A 24,177-nucleotide genomic window follows, 5' to 3' on the forward strand; every position below is an offset into this window, starting at 1 on the left:
AGAGCACCATGGTCTTGTCTTTGACAGGGGAAATATTAAGGATGCCTCAAACAAGCGCGACATGCAGAAATACCTCCATAAGTGTAGCTACCACGAGGAGAATGAGCCCTACTGTCCAAACTTCCGTCTGGGCTACATCGCAGAACAAGCAAGAGAGAATTTCACTGAGCTCTGCAGGACTGTGAGTATGAAACCTGCACTGCAAAATGAGCCACTGGTTCCATTCATAAAGAATATACATAAAAAAAAAATCATTCCTTTATCTATTTTTTTTGTTTGATCAATAGAAATGGCAGCTGTAATCAACAGTTAGCCTGAAAATGGCCTGACAGATCATACAAAATTCATAAAAGACAACATAATGATCACATGCAGATAACACATACAGATAAATACACTACATAGACACCAATCAGATGTTTCATAACTGAATAAGTTATAACAGCCCATTCTTTACAAGTTCTGAGAAAAGCGAAATAATGGCAAGAATACCGAAAATCTAAACTGAAAGTCAAATACATAAAAATCGACTGAAATTAAACCTTTAAATAAAGCTTTTTCGTGTTGACATGAACTTTAAAGAACTTATGTGACACCCAGATGCTTAAACTCTGTAGCTAAACTTGTAGCTGTTACCCTGATGCTATTATATCCCCTCTATGGCCTTTTGAATGCACGACATTAACTTGAGACGTGATCAGTTTAGTGAGTCGGTAGCATGTCTCTGTCTGGTGGTGAGCAGGAAGCAGCTTGCTGTTTTGTGCCACAATGTACAGAAATCACAGCGTCACTGGTATATTGCTGGATCACTGCAGGACAAACAGAAAATGGACTGTTAATAAACAAATTCAATAAAAGTGGCTTGATAGCTGGCTAAGATATTAGAATGCTAAATTTATTATTACAACTCCTTTAATAAAGTCTTCTTCCTCCTAAATAAGACTCCATCCATGTGAGGGAATCAGGTGAGGGTAGTTTATTGATAAGCATCCTATAATGTACTGTGTCAGAGCCTTTCAAAGGTCAAGAAAACCAGCCCCTGCAGGATGACGCTTACGCTGATTTGATCTCTCCCAATAGTTTAGTGAGCTCTGGATTTAAATTGCACTGGATGCAAGATGCAGGTTAAAGGACTCTGAGCTCCGACACCTGCTCCTCCACCACCATGGATACATCAGGCAGAATGCTCGTCAGCCTGGGCTCAGGTTTTAAAAATGAGTGATGCAAGTTTACATGTATGTGAAAACCCCCCCTGAAAGGCTGATGATATTTGTGATAGCTGAAGCCAAGGACTCCTTTAGAAAGAAAGCATTACACCCAGAGCTCAGTAAAATCTTGTGCAGTCTTAGTGAGTTTCAACAGCGTCTTCTTTAAATTCCTTTTCTATTCGACCACATTTACTAAAACTGCTTTGATGGTCCATTATGTTAGACACAAAGCACATCCTTCTTCTACTTAATTAATTTCAGTAAATCTTTATTCAGCTAGAAAGCTCCTTTTATCTTTCTTCCTTGTCAGCATCTTTTTGAATTTTATGCCTTAATTTTCTTTAATAAATATGCTCCTGTCTTTGTCTCGCACATTAATTTAATTCCTCTTTATTAGGTGTGTTTGAACATTTCCTAGTTCACTTTGAGGATTTCTAAAGTTATCATTTTATTTAAATAATTTGTTTGAGGGCTTTCTAGTGAAAATGATTAATAATCCAGTGATGTGGTTGAATATCTGTGGTTAAATGCTGAAGATTAAAGCAACCTGTGTTTGTGAGGAGATTCTCATTGTATAGGACTCTTTAATTAATTCTGTTAGATGCACATTTTCATAATTCTCTCAAAGAATTTCAAATGTTCCTGTATACAAAATGTATATTTAGGTCGGCTGAAAGCATAATTTATTTAGCATTCTATAAGTATTCTTTAGATTTACTATGAAATCCATTGTTAGAGAACGGTGGCTGATACAGAACAACAAGAACCAAGCACATGCAAGGTACCAGTATAATATGAGGTCTAATGCGCTCTAGGTCAACAGTGCAGTAGATATCAGATTTTTAATAACACATATTATGTCTCTGATGTTTTAAAATTGGGAGCCAGGTGTGTTAAAAGTGAAATACTATATGTCTGTATCACTGTCTGAGATGTTATCATGCTGTTGGCGCTCAGGGAGGAGTGATCGGGGTTTTCATCAACTGGAATTGTAACCTGGATCTGGATCCTTCTCACTGTAAACCCAAATATTCATTCCGTCGTCTGGACCTCCGAAAGGATCTGGCCAACTCTGGTTACTATTACAGGTTAGCACGAACACCCAGCTCTGATTTATCTGACGTTTCTGACTGTTATGGTCACTTTGTCTTGGGGTGAGTTTGCCGGTCTTTCAGTGTGATTCGTGTGTACAGGTTTGCCAAATATTACAGTAAGGATGGAGTAGAATCTCGGACACTGATCAAGGCTTATGGCATGCGTCTGGATATCATAGTTCACGGACATGTAAGTAGGTTCCTCATCACTACAGTTTACAACCTGCTCACTGAGGGGACTGCTATTATACTACTGCATGCTGTTTTTATGCAGGCTGGTAAATTCAGTCCGATTCCAACCATCATCAGCACAGTGACGGCTATGACTTCTGTTGGGATTGTAAGTACTGACTTCTTTTCTTGAGACTTTACAGTGACGGCTAATGCTCAGTGCACCACAAACTGTCATTTTTTTTCCATTTTCATCCCCTGTAGTGCACCATCATCTGTGACTGGATCATGCTGACTTTTATTGACAAGAATGAAGTCTACAGTGAGAGGAAGTTTGACGAAGTGAGTAAAAAGCATCATTTATTCAACACATCTGGGTCCAGTGAAGGTGATAGTACTCGTACTTTATAACATACTTCTCACCTGTATTATAACTATCATCTCTGGAAGAGTTTTCTGCCTCATTGCTCTGTTTGTCTTTATAACAGTAACCTTATGGGCACACTTTATTCTTATTAAGCTGCTTAATATTTACCACTTTGAATGCGGACTCTTGTCATTCTTGTTTTTATCTTGTATACATGGTGCATGCCTGCTCATATACTTTAACCCAGTGCTTGTATGAATGTTCTTTCTTCCTCCCTTTTTTCTATCCTTTTCCTTGCTACTGTCGCCTTTGTGCTGGCTTTAGGTGATTGATTTGTGTCTGGACTCAGTGGAATTTTGATTGTTGTTGGTGCTATATGAATAAAATTGAACTGATCATTAAGCATAGAAAAGACTTTTCTAACATTGTCAACAATCTTTTTAGATTGCATTTGAACAGGGCCCTTTCCCTTTTCTATGCACCTCAATGTCCATGACCTGCAGAAACCCTCCTGCTGTTCTATATTGTGTTAACTGCTATGAGGTTGTCTTTTAACGGACTGTTTTACTACAACAGTGGAAATGCATATTTTGAGAGATGTTCTCGTCAGTAACGTCTCCAGTTACTTCTCTAAGTTCAGTGTATTTGTCTTCCACAGGTGATCAAGGAGCCCACAGAACCCATGTCCACAGAGCTCAGCTTCATCAACAGCTACGGCTCAAACCATTCGGACCTGTCAGACGGCGTGCCGCTGTGACGTCGTCAGAGTTGCCTCAGTCCTCACTGGCCTAATGCATGGACTCTCCTACACCGACCGGCTGTGGCAACAAGAGCAGCTGTTTCTCAGGTGTCTGTAACCGCTCAGTGATGGATCGGACTGCGCAGCTCTGCTGTTAGTGGGAATAAACTGAGAAAGAACCGCATCCCCGTGGCCTTGTTCTGGACAGACAGACACTTCTCTTAATGTATGTGAATAACAGCAGGTTCTGTTCATGTATCACCTGAAACCTTGATGGACCTTTACTGTTTTCCAGTGGAATGAAACCTGTTTCTGTCCAACTTGACATGACTTCAGAATATACTAACACCACATAGAGAATGTATTTATTTTCTCCGTATTAAATCGATCTACAAGCCATACAAACTATGTCCATGTATTGCAGACATTCAATCCAACAATAAATGCCTTTTATTAACTTGTGTTTCAGTCATAAGCATTCATATGGCATCATTTGTTGAATACAAAATATCATGAAATACCTTTGACCTGTGCTCTTTTACATCTGCATTATCACAAAGATAAAAACTGCGTACTGTTCTTGAGGAATCCAGATATTCTGATTCACTTCCTTTGGTCTTTCAACCTGATGTGTTCGACATAATGAGAAGATACAGGAGGAAACTGTCGAGAGATGGACGAGGAGAGCAATGAACAGTAATCAAATAAAGCAGACATTTCCCATAAAATGGTTTCCTTAACAAGATTGTGGGGAAGTGTGAATCCATCTGGACGCCTGAGAGCAATACAAATGTCAGTGGTGGAAAAAGACCTAAGACTCAAGTCTAATGGATCGATATCTGCCAAGATGGATGAAGGAGCTAGGTGGACAGCCACATGTTGGTTTGGAAATTGTGGTTTTTTTGATGTGATGGGGGGACAATTCAAAAATTATATCTTCTAGGCAAGTTGTCAAGTTAAATCATTTTACTTTGACGGTGTTAAAATTGAATATGTACTGAGAGGCTCACAACTGAAAATGTAAAGATTTTAGACACAAGCCCAGAAGTGCTCTCATTCCCTCTTTTGTCAGCCCTCATGGTCAGCATGTGTCAGTGAGAACCTCTAAGGAGCCAATCTAATTGTGCCTCAGTTCAGTCTGAAATGTGATTACTTGTCTGGGAGACACCCATCAGCAGGCAAAGTGAGTCATCTGAGGGGCAATGAGGTTAAAGTGATGGAAGTGCATGAGTTCAGTAATTACAAATCACCAAATATTTTTATCTCACATTGGATAATGGCAAAAAAAAAAAACGTATTCACATTTAGACAAAATGATTCATCTGTTCTAACAGACGAAGGTTCAGTTTGTTCAATAATTCAGTTAATGATTACGCAGCATTCAATACGGGGGTGAAGCCAAACTGTGCAAAGCCACAACAGACACATTAGCAGCCAAATGAGGATGAAACTCAATGTGACCGTTGATTAATGAAAGTCCACAAAGGAGATGGCATTAAGGATGTTTGTACTTTTTCCTTTGTGTGAGACTTGCCGTCTTCAGCCCAGTTCTGAGTGAAATCACCCAACAGCAAGAACAGACTCACAGTTCGGACACTTAAAAAAATATTTATTAACAGTTAAAATCTAAATTCATGCACATACGTAGTTGTGATGTGGCATAAAAAAAAGAATTCAAATATATCTACAGTGCACAGATTTCCAACTTGCTTCGTCCTCAGCACAGAAACAGACGTCAAGGCTGATGGAAGTGCATCACCTGGGAAAGTAAAAGTTTCAGCATTCAGTGTTCCCCAATTTCCACAGAGCACCTGAAGGCCTCTGTGGCAGACGTTACATTTAATGGCTTTTCTGGCTGATCTGAGGGCTCATAACAAGCAACCAGTCAATGGTCTCCTCCAGGAAGCTCATGTTGTAATGGGACGCTATGTTCCGAAACACCGTGATCTGCTCAGAGAAGCTCTACAGAAGGAAGAAAAAGAAAAACAAAGCAGCTCAGTGCAATGTCAACAATCATATGCCTTCATCAGTAAGCTGAATGATGCAATATGTTTGAGAGCAGAAACCTTGGCTGAGAATGTGAGGTCAAAGTCTCCAGCACATCTGCAGTAGAGGGGCATGTTCGCTTCCTTCACACCTTTACATTTGGTGCACGCCTGAAATTGCAAAAGTAACAAGGTGTGACTTAAAAAGCATGTAAGACAGGAAGTGTAACTTGAAAACAGGGATGCACAATAATACTGATATCATCACTGGTATGAGCTAATAACGGCTTTGGAATGAAATACTGGCATCGGTCTGAAGTGAATATTAAAAATGTTACATACAAATAAACATGGCAGATTTTTTTTGAAGCTGTTTTATTATATTGACTGGTAAATGTGGACATTTAAAAAGCATAGACAAACTCATATGTTAATTCCACTACACTGTAAACATATTTTATGAGTTACTCTGTTGATGGGGAAAATTTTCAGTTGTGCATGATATCCTACTAAAAACTAAACACTGCCTTATGGTATGCGTCCACAGGGTCCACGGTGCCACAATAGATTACTGACAGGTTTTCTTAAACAGGAAACAGAAACTACACATCCTACCACAATCGTACCAATCCTGGCTGTAACCGGCTGGATGAAGGCCTTTCAGTTATATTACGAAACAGTTCACAGGCGAGAAATAAATAATAAACTGTGCAGCTGCTGAATCTGTCTGGATTCTAGATGGACAATGGTTAGTTTTTCCAGAGTTTCCAGCGTTGGCCAGCAGCAGCTGGACACTCCTGATTTGCACAGAGTAGCCTGGAGCTAAACTTTATTCTCTCGTCTCTCAGAATGCATCGGGACACTACCAGAGTGCACTTCTTAGGTGCTCACATAGACAATGATTTTGACACATTGAATGACATCCTGTGGGCACGTGATATCACACTTCAACCTGCAGGGCGGAACTTTTGTGTTTCCTTTCTGGTAGTGAGTGTAAATACACAAACAGTCATCGTGTGTTCTAATGTAAGTCACAGCCAGCAAATTACATTTTTTTTTTAAAGACTGTAATCCTCTCTGAATCACGAGGGTTTTTTTTGTTGTTTTTTTGTAATTTGGAGAATCAGAAACTTTTCTTTCATGCTTCCTAGGCTTTTCACTGTACTATTTGAGGTAAAACCCATCACTACTGTTGCACCAGCACAAGAACATCACCACAAACAATACATTTAAAACTTTGGTTTGAAAGTAGGAGCCTTCATTTATATGTGAGGGCAAGTCCTGATGCTGATCATACCTGGTCTCATCTGTACTGTACTGAATATTCAGTATATCAGCACTGTTTTACTCACCAGGTCCTGCAGCGTGTAGCTCATCAGTTTCTTCTGCAGAGCTTCAACTAGAGCCATCTCAATGGAGTCAGTTTCATACTGCGCCTGGCAGTTGGAGCAGAACCACTGGGGCAGGACAGACCCATCCTGAGAGGCACACGACACAGTTCATCTCTTAGATTTCTGAATTCTAGCAGAAAATACTGAGATAAACTTCAAACTGTTATCAGGTGCTCCTCTTCTTCCGCTCAGCTCTTACCTGAGCCACTGACGGGTCCTTGCAAAGGTCGAGGTCACGACAGAAATTGCAGTGGTGGCAGATAACTTCAGGCAGGATGTAGGAGTTACACGGGTCACAGAACTGGGCTTCCTCCGAAAACTCTCCAACATCCACGAGACGCAGGAGGTCTCTCTTCAGCTTGTTCACCTGATTCACGATGTTGGCATCGAGAGAAAGCACCTGAAGTGAGAAAAGGTGGTGAGAGATTTCAATAACTGGTGCATTAGCTTTACTTAAAATTGTTCAGTGCAGCAAGACAAGAACCTACACATGACAGATGAAAAGCACTTTGAAAGGTTTGTCATTATACTGATGTACAATTACTACACCTTGAACTGGCAAGGACCTATTATGTGGGGTTTTGGTGTACCTGGCAGACATATTTGATAAACTCCAGTGCTGGGTTGTTGAGTGGTAGGTGCGAACCAGGCAGGACGGGGAACATCTCTGAGGTCTGGGTCACACTCCTGGTCCCAGTCACCTTTTTCTGGATTTTCTGGGTGATGGTGAAGAAGTTCTGTGTCAGCTCACTGGACACATATTCCTGGGAGAAGGAGATCATTCCTGTGGGAGAGAGTTTCAAAAGCTTTAAAGGTATTCCAGGAGTGCAAATGTGCAGTTTCTAAGAAACACAACAGAATTCTTTATTCGCTGAAGCAGCCTCCCACGACCATCTTACCAGGAAGAGCACTCAAGTCTCCGACCGCCTGCTGAGAAGCCTGACTGCCTCCACGTCTCTTGACTGGCGTTGCTCCTGGAGCATTACGTCTCAGCTCCTCTTTCATGCTGTGGTAGACTGCTGCAATGTAGGCTGGCAAGGAAAGGGTGCGTGTAAGAGCTGGCAGTGGTTTATACAAGGATAAGCAAAGAAAAAAATGTGATGCGTTTTTGTTTTTTTGTTTTTTTATTTACCCGAGACAATCATGAGAAAGTATTTCTGGCAGGAGGCGGTTTGGGGAAGATATTGCATGATATTCCAGTTGCTCTCAATCAACTCCTCTACTTCGTCCGTCTCTCCATCTCCGTCATCTTCCTCAGCATCCTCTTCTTCTTCATCCTCACTGCCATCCTCCTCTCCCTCTCCTTGTTTGCTTTTCTTCTGTTTGGCTCCATCCTAAAAATGACCATCATGTTGGGAGAATAAGTACTGCAATCGGCTTAGCGAAATACAATTTATAAAATTAAACAGAGCTTTCAGTTGGAATACCTCTCCATACAAGATGCTGGAGGGCAGTTTGCCCTTCACGCCTCCATTGTTAGCCGGATCCATCCAGAGCAGGAACTCCCAGCATCGTGAGAATGAGATAGACAAGGAGTGGAAGATTTCTCTGGAATGTATGCTAGAGGAGAAACAGAACAAGAGGTTTGACCTGTTTGATTTTACAGCACATATAACGTGATAAAAACTTTAAAACTGACTTTAAAAGACATTAAAATAGAGGAAAATATTCATCATTTATTAGCTATAACAGTCATGTACAAACATTATTAGACACTGTTGCTTGTTTGAATCAGAGAGGTTTAAAAATGCTGCTGTAATGCTTCCTGAGGCCCAGAAAAACAAAACAACAAACAAAACCGCTGCAATATAACAGTAACCACAATCCCAAAGATACTTTGCATTATGGTACAATTTTGGTTTTTGTAAGGAGATAATGGCGTCATTTCACTTTTTAGTTATTACTTCCATTAGTGTAATGGGTAGTGCTCCTCTTTTAGGTTGGCTTTGTAGAGATCACTTCCTATGATGGAAACCACAACATCATCTAACAGTTCTAATGGGTAATTATTCTGCTTTTTTTTTTTCTTTTCTTGGTCTTATTTCAGACCACTGATGACAAACATATACAAACACTTATACTCAGCTGTCAGTTAATATATAGATTTTAATACATTGATGGAAGTGCTCATCTCTGAGCATCAAAGTTATATTTTTAGAAGCATTCTTCTATGAAAAAAATCCCTTTGTGCCTTGAGACTGAGGTGTAACTCTAATCGTTTCTTCCTCTAGAATGTGCAGATGTAAGAAGTCCCTGCAGCTCGAGCACACCAGCTCCCCCACAACTCTGCTTACACACGGTACAACTACTAAACAAGACGTAATATTGGAGTAATTCAGCCATACGTGTGTGAACCGGAAAGCAATTCTGAAGAAGAATAATGACAGTAAAGCCCCACCCTGCAGGCTAACAGGATTATTGCCCTCGGTTTGTGTATGAAACCCCAGAAGTCGCAATCTGTGTTTTTGAGACTGTCATCAGTGCACTGCAGTTTCAAGGTGGAAATCAGTCTAGCGCTAACTGCTTATTTCACTCAAGATATGTCTTCTAGCATATTAAAAAAATAGCCCCATACAGACATGTTAACAATAAAATAAATAAATAAAATAAGTATTTGTAGTGGAGGGGGTTTTTAAATTATATATACATGCATGCATTTATATCAAAAAACAAGTCAAAGGTTGAAAGTGAATAAACTCAGAAACTAAACTATAATATCCATTTACATACAAGGATTCATAGAAACGCGACCGATAGAGTATAAATGTCTGACCTGTTGGTGATGTATTCTACGTAGCCGATGGCATCATCTATCCTCCGCTTCTTAGTACACAAGATGATCCTGTTAAAGTTTCCATACACCACAGTTGAGCCCAGACGCTTGAACTCTGCAACCAACCTGACAGCAGAATGAGAGAATGATTAATGAAAGAAAACAGGATACTGCAGAAGTTATGTATTTACCAGGAGGTGGGGACATACGAGTTGGTTGCCTCATTATCACTTGAGCCTCTGCTCCTTGATATCCACAGGTGAGTGATACATTATACACAGAAGATAGAAAACGGCTTATTTTTTATATTTATGTACAGTAAGTCATTTTAATAAAGCACTCTGGTAAGTGCATAAACTCAAGCACTTTATTAAATGATAGGAAAAGAGTGAAATGAGACGCATGTCAAAACCTGCCCTGACTGGTGAATTGGTGATGACACAGCAGTTTGCATGATAAACAAGTAAGCGATTTTACCATGGTTTAAAAACATGGTTTTATTGTATAAAGGATCTGACACTCACTGCAGAAACACCTTCTTCATCATGTTGTGCAGGGTGCGGTGCAGTGCAGGGTCGTAGAGCAGGGAGTTTGGTGAGCGCAGCCAGCGGTAGAAGTGCATCACCTGGTTGTCGGCGTACACGTTGTGGTACTGTGTGATCTCCCTGACCCATCCAACCACCATGCTCTTCAAGATCCTGCTCATACAGCACAGAAAACAGTGGGTTGAGCAACACATAAAATATGACTTACCTCCTTTAACAATGAAGAAGAGATGGAAACATAACAGAAGTAGCTTTCTCTATGATACACGGCTAGACTTTATAAATGCAGGCCAGATGTTTACACACCTGAAGGTGTTGGAGCAGAGAGCAGTCTCATCGTAGCTAGCGAGAGCGCTTGTGCCCTGGTTTCCTGACATCATGTCCTCCAGTGAGGCCTGCTGGATCACATCAAAACTGACGCCCAGACTGGCGCCGCCCTCCATGTCATTAACATGCTGCGACTGGAGGATGGTGTTCACAGCCAGGCTCTGCAGATCCAGCTCCACACATGCTGGAAGAAACACAATAACCCATAAATGCAGAGAAAGACACCTTTCAAACTGCTCTTTTCTGTGAGTTTCTGGTGTTTGCATACCTGTGGAATAACATCCTTGAGCATTGATCTCCACAGAGCCCCTTTCATCACTTTCCATGACCAGACGACTGTCGTCGGCCTCTTTTCCTCCGAGGTCGGGCCTGGCTGTGGGTGAAAGCCAGAGCAGGTGGTTGTGTTTCCGTAGATGTCTTGCTAGGAACAAGTCTGATCCAAAGATGGACACATCCTGGGGCAGGTTTCCCACAGGTAAGTGGTAATACCTGAAAGTGACAGAAGTTTGAAAAATTCAAATGCTGCTTGAACCCAAAAATCTATTGAAATAGAGGCTTCAGCAACAGAGGGTGCATGTGAGAGGGTGGTAGAGGATTTTGACTAAAACCATTTGTTAAAATCGTAATAAAAAGAGACCAGTCCATCCTGCCAGGGCCAGCCTATGTGTAGTGTAACTATGAACACATAGCTAGTATTTAGCTCATACCTGGCCATGTCAAAAGCCTGTGACAGGCAGCTGTCCAGGTTGAGGTAGTGGCGGATCATGCGCCGGGCACCATGGCGTTGCCAGTCCAGCACATTATAGCTGATCTCATCAACTACATGAACTGGAACAACTGGGAACTCCTCAAGCACTGGCATCCCTGCTGCCAGTCGCCGCAGCTCCCAGTTAGACTGCACAGCGATGAGGGTGGGCCCACGACGCTCCTCCTGGAAACACAAACATACATTTGCCAATTTAGTCGCATGAACATCACTACTAATGCCTCTGTATTTTTACATGACGGTTGTATCTTACCTTGTAGTTTAGCAGTATGCGTTGCAGTGCGCGAGAGATAGCTTTCATGTCATTTTCAGCCCGGACCTCAAAGTTATGTTTTTCTGGAGGCAGAAGCTCCTCCGTCGTCTTCTCCAGCAGGGCGGTGCGTTCAGCAGTGTAGAGGTTACTCAGGTTGGGCATCTGGTTGCTTCGAACCTACAAACACACATTATTGACACATCTTGAGCTTTACTGTCTATAACCGGACAGCAATTTATTGTGATATCAGTATTGAGAGGAAATACACAAAAAAAAATGTGTGTTAAAATGCACAAGTAAAGAGTTGTATTATTCTTACCGTGTCCAAGACAAAGATGCTAGCTTTGCGCTGAGAGGGGATGAACAAGCCGAACAGAGCCTTGTGGCCTTGGCAGTGATGATACAAGTACATGTGGCGAACGCTCCCTGAGAAGAACCACAGTCATGTAAAACTTGTCACCTATTGCAAATATGCAGGATATAACAAATACTTGCTAAGTAATAGTCCACTGCTGAACCAGATAAACCTGATTTAAATCCATCCATCCTTTTAAATTTGATTGTTTAGGTAAATATTCAATGTTTCATTTAATAAGCTTCAAAACAGCATTAGATGAGTTAACATTAAGTTAAGCACCCTAAAATGTAACCATGCCAAGCAAATGTCTTAGACAGGTCTTACCAGGCTCCAGGTAGCTGAACTGGGCCAGAGACCTCATCTCCAGATGCTCCAGATCAAAAGTATCTGCCTCCCTGCCGGCCAGATCCCTCACAACATGCTTATTGACCATACAGACACATCCGAGCTGCACCAGTGCACGAAACAGCAAGGGGACCTGAAAGGAAGAAGAGGAGCTCACGTTAATGCTGTATTCTGTACAGTGGTAAACAAAGAATATACAAAAGGTTTGCACAGTTAAACAATGTCCCCATACAATGGACTCACAGACACACAGAGAGCATCATGAGAGAGGTTATGAGCAGACTGGAGATAAATGTATATAGAAACCTGAGTTTCGTAGACTCCTTCTATGTCTGGTGCAGAGAGGTCAGCGTTGATCTCGTTGATGTGCTCCTGGTACATGTCCTCTGGTACACAGTACTCGTAAAGGTAGTACACCATGTTGGAACGAGGCAGCATGCGGTTCACCTGAAGACACACAGTCGTAAAAATGAACTCGGTTAACTTATTATGGAAAACTATGCTTTCAACATTCATTCATTCTTTTCCTGGATTTTCTCATTGCATGCCTTTTTATATGTAGGTCCCTCCTCCTGTTTTGGGACTTTTTGGTTGACATAGAAGACTCGTGGGATGTTGAGTTTCATGGAGTGGAGATCATTTCCAATCACAGCCCACAACTTATACAGACCAGGGTGACTCGTCTCGGCAATCTGAGAGAAAGGAAACATCACATTATTTATTATTTTGTTTGGATTTTGCTATTTGTTTGGTTATTTGAGGACAATTATGGGGTAACTTTGTCCCACCTGCACAATTTGCCACGGCATGTCCAGGATGCTGCGTGCTGTTCTGCGGAGGAAGCTTCCCAGGCCGGTGGTGGGACCATCTCTGATCACTCCTCCACTGACACGCTGAGCTTCACCATCCAGCAGCCTCCTCCTCTTCTTTCTCTCCTTCCTCTGCCTCAGCTGCAGCTCCCACTTTTTCTTATGGTAACGTAGCCACACAAGGCGCTCCTCCTGCATACAGACACGGTCATTTCGAAACATGCACGGAACAAATTTTAAATTGTTTCAAATTATATTAACCAATTGCACTGACAATGCATTGGAAATTGCATTAAAAAAGACTAGAAATCAGTACGCTGACACTTCTGCTTTCCTACCCGTGTTTTTCCCATAGGTGGGGGCGGTCCCAGGATCTCTCTCCACGACTGTGTGAGCTCGACATCCTGAGACTCCACTTGGCTGTCGTCTCCCTGTGAAGCCCTCTTCCGCTTGGTGCTGATGAGGATGGCCGGCTGCAGGGGTTTGGGTGGCATCCCAAAGTCCTCTATGTCAGCAGCTTGGCCAGCTTCATTAGGCTGGCAAGCCACCTGAAATAAACGAGGACATTTGGAGAAAACAGGTTAATCATAGAGCAGTAATGTGGGCTAGTGGTTGCCTTTATCCAGGGGAAGCTTAGGTTTTTGAGGTGGACCTACCTGTCTCTTGCCCTCACTGGTAAACAGTTCACTAATTTTCTTTTGCTTGTAGATGTCATTTTTCTCCAGGAGCTTTTTGTGCAGCCAGTCGGGATGCCTCACTCTGGGAACTGGATTTTTTACCTTGTGTTCAACAGAAATGATTAAAATCCATGCCTAGATAACCCTGGGAAAATTTTTTAAAATGTTTTATTTTTTGTTTACCTGTTGCAGTGCAGCAGGGATGGTGATGATTTTCTGAATCGCACTACCCAACCTCTCTATGTAGTAGCTCCAGTCAAGGATCTGGAGAGGCCCAAAACAAACAAAAATGACAGAAGATCACACAAACAAATTCTAATCTCTTTAAAAAAACATGTGTCCCGGTTTTTGTATCCAATAAATAAAAACTCACAGTGCGGATGTCCAGGTCATGCAGGCTGGGCATCTTCAACCACTTACGAAGAAAATGTTTCTTCACGCTGGGCTCTGCCTGGAAGATGGCCAAAGGAATGGCCCTGATGGAGAGACACAGTCAGTCAGTGTAAACCTCAAGACTTTTACTTTTGTTATTATTGTAAAGTGCTTGTTCCCTTGACATTGGAAAAGCAGCTCTAACGTCATTTTATTTATTAATGCTACTGCCACAAATTGATCCCATCCTATCGAACCGATCATATCTGTCACCATTATGGTGTGGGGCTGTAGGGCTGCAACCTTTCTATTTTTACTGTCGGATAATCTGTTGATCATTTGTTTTGTCTACAAATTGTTCATGAAAATGGTGAAAGATGTTGATCAGTGTATGCCCAAAGTCCAACATGATGTCCTCAGATGTGTTGTTTTGTCCACAAAGATATTCTGTTTACTTTCATGTAGAGAAACTAGAAAATATTCAAATCTAAGAGGCTGGAATCAGAAATGTTACTTGTTTTTTCTTACAAACGTACATAAACTGGTTAATCTATTATCTAAACAGCTGGCTATTAATTTCATAGTTGACAACTAATTGAATATTCATTGTAACTCTACTCTTCAACCCAGATAGTAACCTCCTGAAACCTTCACTGTCATAACAAAGTAGGTAGAGCAGGCGATGTTAATGTTAAAAAAGTCTGACTGATAAATCCTGTTTTCATCTTCATCGCGATAGGAACATGCTAAAAACACTGCCTGAAATGCAACAATTACGGAAAGTGAGTCAATTCGCATACACCGTGCAATCACACTCCACAGGCAAACATTCGAAATCTTAGATGGAGCCCTGAATAGACGGGCCATGTGCTCAGAATGTGATTTTGTGGTTTATCTGTGATGTGAATGATGCTGCAGTTGTAGCCTCGGGGCCACCTTCAGGTATGAAACTGTTAAACACAGACTTGCTGTGTGAAAATGGCATTATGTTACAAACAACCTGACGCTTTCCAGTAGTATGAAGTTGTATTTTCAGAGCTGTTGCTTCACCTTTCTGTCACTGGGGAGCCCTCGGGCTTTCGGGAGATGACGTAGCGACAGCTCAGACCAGCGTCTTTCACCATCTGGTCTCCCAGGAACTCTGCCAGTCTCTTTGCCGTGCTAATAGACGTGGACTTCTGTTCTCCGTAGTCCTCAAGCTTTCTGGACATTGAACGATTCTCTGAAATCAGTTCAAACAGCTCCGCATCTGGCATGTTGGCAGCCTGGGGCACCAATGAAACAAGGCAATCAGTTTTTTGTGATGAAGGTAAGAATAGGAGTAAAAGTTTTCACTGAGTTTTGTCTCTGAAAATGTTACTTAGGCAATAAAAAGCCATTCCTATTACCTTGCTGTAAAGCACATCCAGCCAGTAGTCGGCTACTTTGGCCACAGATGCATAGACTTCTTCCAGAGTGGTACCTTTGAGGAAAGCCTCAAACACAGATGACTGAAAAATCTTAATGAGCTGAAGCTCTCCTCTTCTTTTCACTTCGAAACCCTTCAGCTCAGCCAGAGAACCATCCTCATTGAACACAGCATACCTAAAAACAACAGAGAAACCTTAAATCCTTAAACTTTAAATAGAAAATTGTAACATCACCTTAAAGAGAGGAAACAAATTCTCACAGATCAGAATGTGAGCATGAAATGACAAGAAACAAATAAAACAAACAAAACTATTGCCGTACCTCTTCTTCAGCTTCTTCCCCTCCTCTTTAGAGGCTGGCAGGATCATTGCCAGGTACGGACCGTCCACCTCGAAGAAGATGCTGTTCTCTGACCTGGTGTTGTAAGTGAGGGACGCCGGGTCGACCAGCTCGTGGTACTGATCGTTGGTGAATCCCTCCTTCACCAGGATGTTCAGCATGGCCCCCGGGTAGGAGATGGTCACCTTGGGCTTCTTCTCATTACTGGTCTTTACAACAAAGTTCTCAGGGAAGGTGTTTGGGAGGACACACCAGATACCATCAGTGTCCAACTCAAGTGGCCTCCTGAGTCACAGAGAAGTGGAAAGTGTGAGAAATGGACATCTATTGTTTGACAGCTGACTAACCTGACCTGCAACATCCAGTATTTAAATTGCAGGCTACAGAAAAAAGTTAAAACCATTATGTGGAAGATGGATTCAAGCCAACATTTTGGCAAAGATGTGATGATGAAACACAACAGAGCAGTGGATCTGTTCTAGTGTTTTCTGAACTGACCCCACACTGACCAAGAAGGTACTTTCTGTCATTAGGCATCACATTATCACTATGATACTCACCCTATTTGTTCGATGAGCTCTCTGGCCTGAGTGATGATGTTGGCTCCAGTGTAGCACACAATACCAGCCATCTCCATGGAGTACCAGCGGGCCCTGATGGAGACACAAAGACCACTCAGCACTGACTGATTTCACAGCAGTAAAAGGCTTAAGAGCTCAAGTAACAACGCAACTGGATATCTGATGACTGAATGATGAAAACTGCAGTTGACTCCTACCCTTTCCTCATGACGTAGCCGTAGAAAGAGTTGAGGATGCACTTGTGAGCCAGCTGAAGCGACTCATACAGGATCTCCATGTTTTTGCAGCGCTTCACCTCAGCGGCATCTCCGTTGTCCTGAGCTGATGACAGTTTCTTCTTCCACACCTTAATAATGGTAAGTCAAAGAAGAATGAATTTACAGCAAATAATTGTAATGAACATTAGAATTTAAATGAAAGACAGTTTAAAGACAAGACAACAAAAAAACACCAAAACATACCTTGTGAAGGCCTTTGAATTCGTAACGTCGATCTCTGAAGGCTCTGACAGTGTCAACATAGAAGGAGTTTTCTCTCTGGCAGATGGTTGTAACTCGTTCCTCTAGCCTGGTGACGTGTACCTTCTTATAGGCCTTCTTACAGTAGTCTGGTATAAGAAAAAAACAAGTCCTACTATGCTTTCGTAGTGTAGATTGCTAATAATCTAGTGTCAGCAGCCAAAAAAAAAAGTACCTGCCAGACGTTTCTTCTCATGTTTTGCCTGCTCCTCCCTGTTGAGAGTGTGGAAGGCCCGAGGCGGACCGTTGGGGAAGAAAGGTGGGAACTTCTCAGACTCAAGCTGCTGCTGGATGCGGTGAAACTCGCTGCGACTAGCAGGCACTGCAGACAAAGCAAAGAAAAAATGTTGTGTGCAAATTCATTGAATGTCAAAAGAACAGACCTTTAAGAACACTGACTTACTGATTTCCCCTCTCCACTGCCAGGCCATCCTCCTCTGACAGGTGGCGCCGGGTTTGTTGAAGTCACAGGCAGCACAAGTGGCCTCATCAACCATAGCTGATGGCTATAAAAATAAAAAAAGTATGAAAATAAAACAGAGAATTCCATGCATTCCTTCATGTTACACCGTGCATTTTCTTGTACTTTACCTGCAGGCGGTTGGTGAGAATGATATTTGGGTACATCGCCCCAACGTCCAGATGGTAGATGAGGGGGCATTCGATCCTGTTTGGAACCTCCTTCAGGGAAGTCAGCTTTGTTTTGATTTCATCACAAACCTATGAAAATACCAAAGGAAATCATTCACACTGAAAATGCTTGGAGACAATACAAAAGAGAAAACGCCTACAAACCAGTAGACAGTAGTTAACCTTCAGACGTTAACCATCATATTTTCAACTTTCCAGATCTGTGACAAACTTGCAGTAGACTTCTGGTTAACGTCATGCAAAACTTATGGTTTGGTGGAATGTTTACTAATTGGAGTAAGTTTGCATCAAATCCCTATTTTCTGCAGTTTTTATAGTCTCCCTGAGCCTGCGAGGGTTTCCTTTGTGAACTCTGCCTTGTTCCCACAGTCCAGAGACATGCGTGGTAGGTTAATCGTTTATTCTAAATTGGCTATAAATGTGATTATGAACTTGAATGGTTCTCAGCCAGTGTTAGCTAGGGAAGTCTCCAGCCCCCCGTGACCCTGTTAAGGAGAAAGTGACTGTACCAGATTGGTCTGTTTGTCATATATTTGTTCAGCAGCCAGAAGTCCGCCTCTAGTTTGCTACAAACCTAATTTAGCATAAAAATCTAAACTTTATGCAAATTCTCCATGACATTATCTAAGGTTAACCACAATGTTTGCCAGAAACCAAACATTTTTTTACATGGGGTACGACATGTACAGAATGAAAAGTCAACATACCTCATTAAAGTTGGTGACTTGTTCTAAAGGGATTTTCTCCTCTTCCTCAATAGCGTGACGCATCGTTCTCTCCACTCTTTGCATTAGGAAGTCAAATGCAGCTGGATTCTGTTAACAAACCAAACAGTCACATTTAAAACGGACAAGCTTGATGAACAATGAGCTTTAAGAAACAGCAGTTACCACGATACCATTTTAAAACGGCAAGGGATGTCACTGCGAAACACTCCCGACTCCAGCGCCTCCACGTGGCCGCCCACGTAGGTCTCCGAGTCCATGACGTGGCCGTCGTCAGTCAGTTTGTTGAAGACCTGCTCCTGTTTGTTGGGGAACACAATGTTGGCATGGAAGGCCTGCACCATGAGCAAGGCTTCACACAGAGTCCCAGAGCCTTTACGCAGCACCTGGTAACAGAGGGACAACATAAGAAATGAATAATCATCAAAATGCATTGATTATTTAGATTTCAGTCTTCTTTTACAACGTATGCTTTAGACAGACCTCATCAGGCTCCATGGGGATGATGGTGCACAAAGCAAAGATGAAGGGGTGAACGTATTTCATGTACAGATAATACGTGGCCACAGCATCTGACACAGAGTAGGTTGCTAAAGTCTATCAGAAAGACAGAGAGAAGAAAAAGTCAGTTAATTTGCAACTGCGCTTTTAAACAGTCTTTATTTTCCAGGCTGGGAAAACTGAGGTCTGTTACTGTACCTGTGGTTCCTCAGTTGCCATGCGGCACATCTCCTCTGGGTCCAACTCCACTGGATCGTAGCCCAGCTTAGCCTTTGCTGCTGCCTTCAGATTGTGACTTCCAACCGGCAAGTAGCTGTCTCTCTTTACCCACCTGGAGAAAAATGTTGATCAGTGTCCATAATGACATCCTAAAGCCCTCATGCTTTATCAGTAAACTGTACACATAGTCTAGGGTTTACTTTGCTTCAGAGAAGTAGCTAAACCACAGGAAGAAACCAGGATTTATTCAATTTTTCTATTTTGGAATTTAAGAATTTATTCAATATGATTCTTCAGTTAATAAAACACTTGACAATTAATTGATTATTTGGTGCAGCTCTGCTGTTAAACACACTGATGTCACTTTAACAGTTTCACAGGTGTGCACACCTTAAGCAGTCCATGTGGATGGCCTGACTGGACTTGTACTCTCCCTGGTTGTCCTTCTGGAAACCAATCTCCCTGTGCATGCTCAGTCCATGGAGGGCAGCCCGAGTCTCAACAAAAGGCCTTGAGAGAACAATATGAGACAGGTGGTGAAATGGGAGGAAAGGATGACAGTATGAGTAATTAAAATAAGTTGTTTTTATACAAACAGCAAAAATAGCAGCTCACCAGTCAAAGAAGTCTCCGTTGTAGGTGACAAAGATGTTTGGCTTTGTTTCCTGAACGTGATCAAACCACCGCTGAATGAGGGCAGCCTACAACCGTTCACAACATGTTATTACACTGATACAACCATACAGCACTGGTTAATATAATCAACAGCTCTATTTTAAAAAATCTGGTGCAGTATTTGTAGTGTTATGTAGCTACAAACCTCATCATCCTCATTAAAAACAGTGAACGGCCCTTCATATTCAGGTTTGGGAGTGAACTCAAAATCCTCAATGTTCTCAGAGACGATCTCTCTGTTTGTGATTAGAAACCCCTGTAGAAATAAACAACATATTAGATAATAATCACACATAATATGAGCTGAAAGACAACATAAAACATGTAAATGGAATAAAACTCACCTGTCCATCTATCATGTAGGAGATCATCATAATCTGATCCGTCTCTGCGTCGGGGAATTTCAGTGGCAGTTTGGTGGTCTCGATGTCAAAAGCCAAAACAACAGGGTCCTAAAAATACAAACAAATAAAACAGAATTTGCTGAAAAGGTTCTGACATAAAGGATCTGTCTGTCTAATTCCAAATAAATGAGAGATCGTAATTTTCAGCATAAATAACTAAATCGACGTACTGGACGCTCCACAAGATCGTCCCTCCGTACAATCTCTGGTGGGTAAGCGCTGCCTCTGTATCGAACATTGTACCAGTGAGCCTGAGAAGGAAAGATTAGTTGTTAGAAAAATAGGTGCAGGAATTTCTAAAAAGCTGGGACAAAAGAAAGCTGTTCTTACCACATGGATCTTGAGGTCAATGGACACTCGCACATGGTAAGGCACGTCATACTCCCTCATGTCCACGATGTTGTCCAACTGATCTGAAATGCTCTTTGACATCCCTTCTTCATCTGCTGAGGCCACATTGCCACCTGATAATGCGCTGAAAAAAACGACAACAGCATCCAAAGATCATTATAAAACTGTAACTATCAGGGTGAACCCTTTTAGAATCTAAATGGACAAGTGATACCTGGATAACATTGAAGTGTAAGCATCATTGGACTGCTCCCTCTCTCTGTTCTTGCGTACTGCCGGGGATATTTCACGCTTGACTTTGACGAGGTCGTCCACGGTGTTGAATGACAGCTTGATGTAGCTTCTCTTCAGTCCAACTAGATGATTTGGCTGCAGGAGAAAAAGTCATTACAGTCAGTATGTCTGGGTTTTAGAATCAAAATAATACAGCCACAGGTGAAGATGTTCGGGGGGCACACAGGGGATATGTCATCCTCAATATGGAACACGTGCATTGACTTGTATTTTGAAAAAAAAAAGCTGTCATGTTACTCATACATGCAACAAAGCTTTAGACAGGAACAGCTCTGTAATAGATTTATCAGTGTTTGGATCAGTCATAGCTAAAATATGTTGTAGTCTCGATCTCAGTCAAGCTTTAATAATATAGTTAAGATGCACAGTATTCCTACATATCCAAGAAGACACATATGTGTGATTTGTTTAGAAATGAATTCAAATAACTACACTTATCACTGATGTGACAAGGTGACACATTTACTTTCCCAAACAAAAGACACAAAAGAGGGCAGAGTTGGATAAATCTGGCCTGAATGTGTGTTGACTCAGCAGCAGGGATAACATTACATGAGAAAAGGTGACCCACAGAATGAGAAATATTTGAAAGCAACACAGAACGCCTCGGAGCAGCTTTATGTTCTGCTTTGTATTTCAAATCATCACCTAGTCGCTGAATTTTGTGTTTTGATAAATAAATACATTTCCACCATACATTCATGCAGAAATTTCTATAAATAAAAAAAACACAAGAATTCAGAAAATGAAGCTAAAATGTTAGAACCCTAATGTGTCCAATACTCCAATCTTCTAGATCAAATTTTAGTCTGATTTAATACTTTTCATGTTTTTAAAGTACACTTAAATACAAAACTCTCACCAGGTCCAGGTCCTCTTTTGGGAGAATTTCAAGCTTTGCCACCTTCCCTTGGAACTTCTTAGACAAGTATGAGATGACTTCTCGCTCACAGTTCTGGAAAATAACATTGCATGTTAAAGAAAAAGGTATTTAACACGTTCACATGGCACCAGAATCACACCACGGTCACTGACTTACCTTTTTAGTAGCAATGTAAAAATATGGCTTGAAGGGGAGAGCCACCTACAAACAGGACATTAGGAAGAATATGTTAGAGCAGAAGAAAAGTCCAGGGTTTGATTGTTTTTGGCTGCTTTTAGGGGTATTTTTACACAGGTTTTTTATCCAGGTTCCTGTCTTACTTTTTTGAACATATTTTGTTGTTGCCTGTCTCATAACATTCACAGTACTTTAGTCAACTCTGTTTGTTTTAAAAGATGCTATAATAGTAAAATTGACTTGATATCCAGCTGTCTCATAGGCAGGATGGGGCTATTTTTCCTCAACACACCTTAAACCTGCTTCCATCTTCCTGTATGAAATAATAGTCCACAGCGCTGATCATCCTCTTGTCTTCATCCAGGATCTCTGCCTAAAAAGCAGAGGAGCAGAAAGTGTTTAGTGGGACTTTTCCAAGCAACAGGGCACAGATCAATACTTAAAATAATACAAGACTAGAATAGAAAAGTAAAGTAAAAAAAACAATGCTGGCTATGACACTAAGGTAAGGTATTGTCCCTGAAAAATGAAATATTGCACATGACATTGACATGTTGTACATTAAAGTGAAATACTACACACTGAAACTGATATTGCACAAACTACTGATAATAATTATATAGAAAATACATTTGATGTTTAATTTACATAGACATGAGAAGTTTTCTTTTACAGAACATAATACATAAAATGATGCTTTGGGTAATTTAGAAGCAGTGTCATCACATAGTTTGTCCAGCAGAGCAGCTCTATGTTTACACCACTCCCAGCGCTGTGTGCAGCACATATAGCAGAGCAGACAGTGGTGCAGAGTCAAGCAGTGTCTTCATGGTAAGTTGATAACTGGTCTGTGTAATAGAGTCGTCCTCAAATTTATTCATACCCCCCCATTAAAGAAGGGGAAAAAAAACAGCTGTCACTGAAATAAGTTGAAATTGACAAAAGTAATAAGAAATAAAAATGGAATGAAAACCATGACATTGCTTTTGAATTTGGGTTCAACAGAAATTTACAAATAAAAGCCCCAAGCAAAGAAGCATGATGGGACCTTTAAACTAATATTTTGTTGAACAACCCTTTGAGCCAATCACTGCAATCAAGTGTTTTCTGTAACTTTCAATCAGATTTCTGCACCTGTTGACAGGTGTTTGGATTCTGACCCACTGCTCATCAGCAAAGTGCTCTGATTTGTCCTGGAATGTTTCGTTTTTTTAAATTATTCTTTTCAACCACAATTCCAAAGCAATGTCTTATTTCACTATATTATAATTTAGCAAATTTTTATGTATTATTACTTTTTTCAGTTTCTACTTATTTGAGTGACTTTTGTGAATTTTGCCTTTTCTTTAATGGAAGGGTGTGAATACATCTAAGGACGACTGTAGCTGGAAAGGTCACAAACAATGACCCCACCGCTTTCCCTTTTCAGTATGACTCTAACATGTATATATAAACAACATCAGCTGGTTTAGTGTTAATAGACTTTCGGTGTGAGCCCCAAGAATCCAGCATAACTCGGGCTCTACTCACCGGGTGCATGTTGATCAACCAGCCCGTTTTCTCTCCCGGCTCCTTCATCCTGTCGAATCCGAAGCGGGCGTCCATCTCGTCGGTGAACTGGCTGCGCTCGAGCCGCTTGAGGGCCGACATCCCGGAGCCATCATCCCTGGTTCAAACACAGCAGACACATTAAGGTCTCAGTTCCTTCTGTCATCTATTAACCCACCTAACAATTTTAAGTGCGTGGAGCCGCTGACAGGGAACTTACTGGTTCTCGGGATCTGCTCCACTCTGTCCTCGCTCCGCTCGGTACCGTCCACTGTTCTGCAGAACCATCTTCTGTCGCCGCGTTCCGGCCGAAATACGCAGAAATAAAACAAACACCCGCTCAGTTATCACATATATACGAGTAAAGCCGCATTTGAATGACTCTGCTGTTATTTCAGAGGTCTGTCTTCTTGCTTGTCTGCCGCTGTCACGCTCTGTTTTCTTATTTTGGCGCGTTCCTGCAGTTGCCGCGAGAGCAGCGCTGAGAACCGGAAGTCCGAAGATGGTTTATGAGACAGATGACTCACTGGAACAGAAAACTGAACCGCTTCATGTCCGCACTTCACCTCATTTAACTGAGTGCTGCGTTCAGGTCACTGCGGGGTCGATGTGATTGTCATTTTCACATATTTAAATAATATTCATACAGCATTAAAGCTCTGATATGCGAACTGGAAGCCATATTTCTGTAATACTAGACTGCAGATTAGGACATGTAAAC

At 41.6% G+C, this 24,177-nt stretch overlaps 2 protein-coding genes across 2 annotated transcripts in view; one reads left to right on the forward strand and one right to left on the reverse strand.

Moving 5' to 3' along the window:
- Window positions 1–3,597, forward strand: part of p2rx2 (purinergic receptor P2X, ligand-gated ion channel, 2) — a 6,741-nt gene extending 3,144 nt beyond the window's left edge. Inside the window, exons 7-12 of the mRNA XM_008282051.1 lie at window positions 28–181; window positions 2,166–2,296; window positions 2,402–2,492; window positions 2,577–2,642; window positions 2,738–2,815; window positions 3,499–3,597. Of these exons, the coding sequence (XP_008280273.1) occupies window positions 28–181; window positions 2,166–2,296; window positions 2,402–2,492; window positions 2,577–2,642; window positions 2,738–2,815; window positions 3,499–3,597 (619 nt within the window). The remainder of the gene's footprint in view (window positions 1–27; window positions 182–2,165; window positions 2,297–2,401; window positions 2,493–2,576; window positions 2,643–2,737; window positions 2,816–3,498) is intronic.
- Window positions 3,598–5,167: 1,570 nt separating this feature from the next.
- Window positions 5,168–23,866, reverse strand: pole (polymerase (DNA directed), epsilon). The gene is made up of 48 exons (XM_008282052.1): window positions 23,677–23,866; window positions 23,439–23,574; window positions 22,201–22,281; window positions 21,888–21,932; window positions 21,711–21,803; window positions 20,769–20,923; window positions 20,534–20,678; window positions 20,374–20,454; window positions 20,144–20,251; window positions 19,945–20,055; window positions 19,740–19,825; window positions 19,515–19,634; window positions 19,104–19,236; window positions 18,888–19,001; window positions 18,578–18,790; window positions 18,387–18,494; window positions 17,620–17,748; window positions 17,432–17,534; window positions 17,204–17,350; window positions 16,972–17,117; window positions 16,708–16,856; window positions 16,490–16,582; window positions 15,912–16,214; window positions 15,569–15,764; window positions 15,231–15,445; window positions 14,182–14,284; window positions 13,992–14,072; window positions 13,788–13,910; window positions 13,470–13,679; window positions 13,111–13,323; window positions 12,871–13,014; window positions 12,629–12,769; window positions 12,302–12,455; window positions 11,939–12,045; window positions 11,620–11,796; window positions 11,308–11,531; window positions 10,869–11,089; window positions 10,580–10,784; window positions 10,253–10,426; window positions 9,729–9,854; window positions 8,383–8,515; window positions 8,088–8,289; window positions 7,855–7,986; window positions 7,546–7,739; window positions 7,155–7,355; window positions 6,917–7,042; window positions 5,646–5,735; window positions 5,168–5,541 (listed from the first exon to the last, which is right to left on the reverse strand). The coding sequence occupies exons 1-48, from the start codon at window positions 23,742–23,744 to the stop codon at window positions 5,419–5,421; spliced, it is 6,882 nt and encodes a 2,293-aa protein (XP_008280274.1). The 5' UTR covers window positions 23,745–23,866; the 3' UTR covers window positions 5,168–5,418.
- Window positions 23,867–24,177: the final 311 nt, after the last annotated feature.

This window comes from Stegastes partitus, unplaced genomic scaffold (assembly GCF_000690725.1).
Source record: "Stegastes partitus isolate 25-593 unplaced genomic scaffold, Stegastes_partitus-1.0.2 Scaffold255, whole genome shotgun sequence".
Lineage (NCBI taxonomy): Eukaryota > Metazoa > Chordata > Actinopteri > Pomacentridae > Stegastes > Stegastes partitus.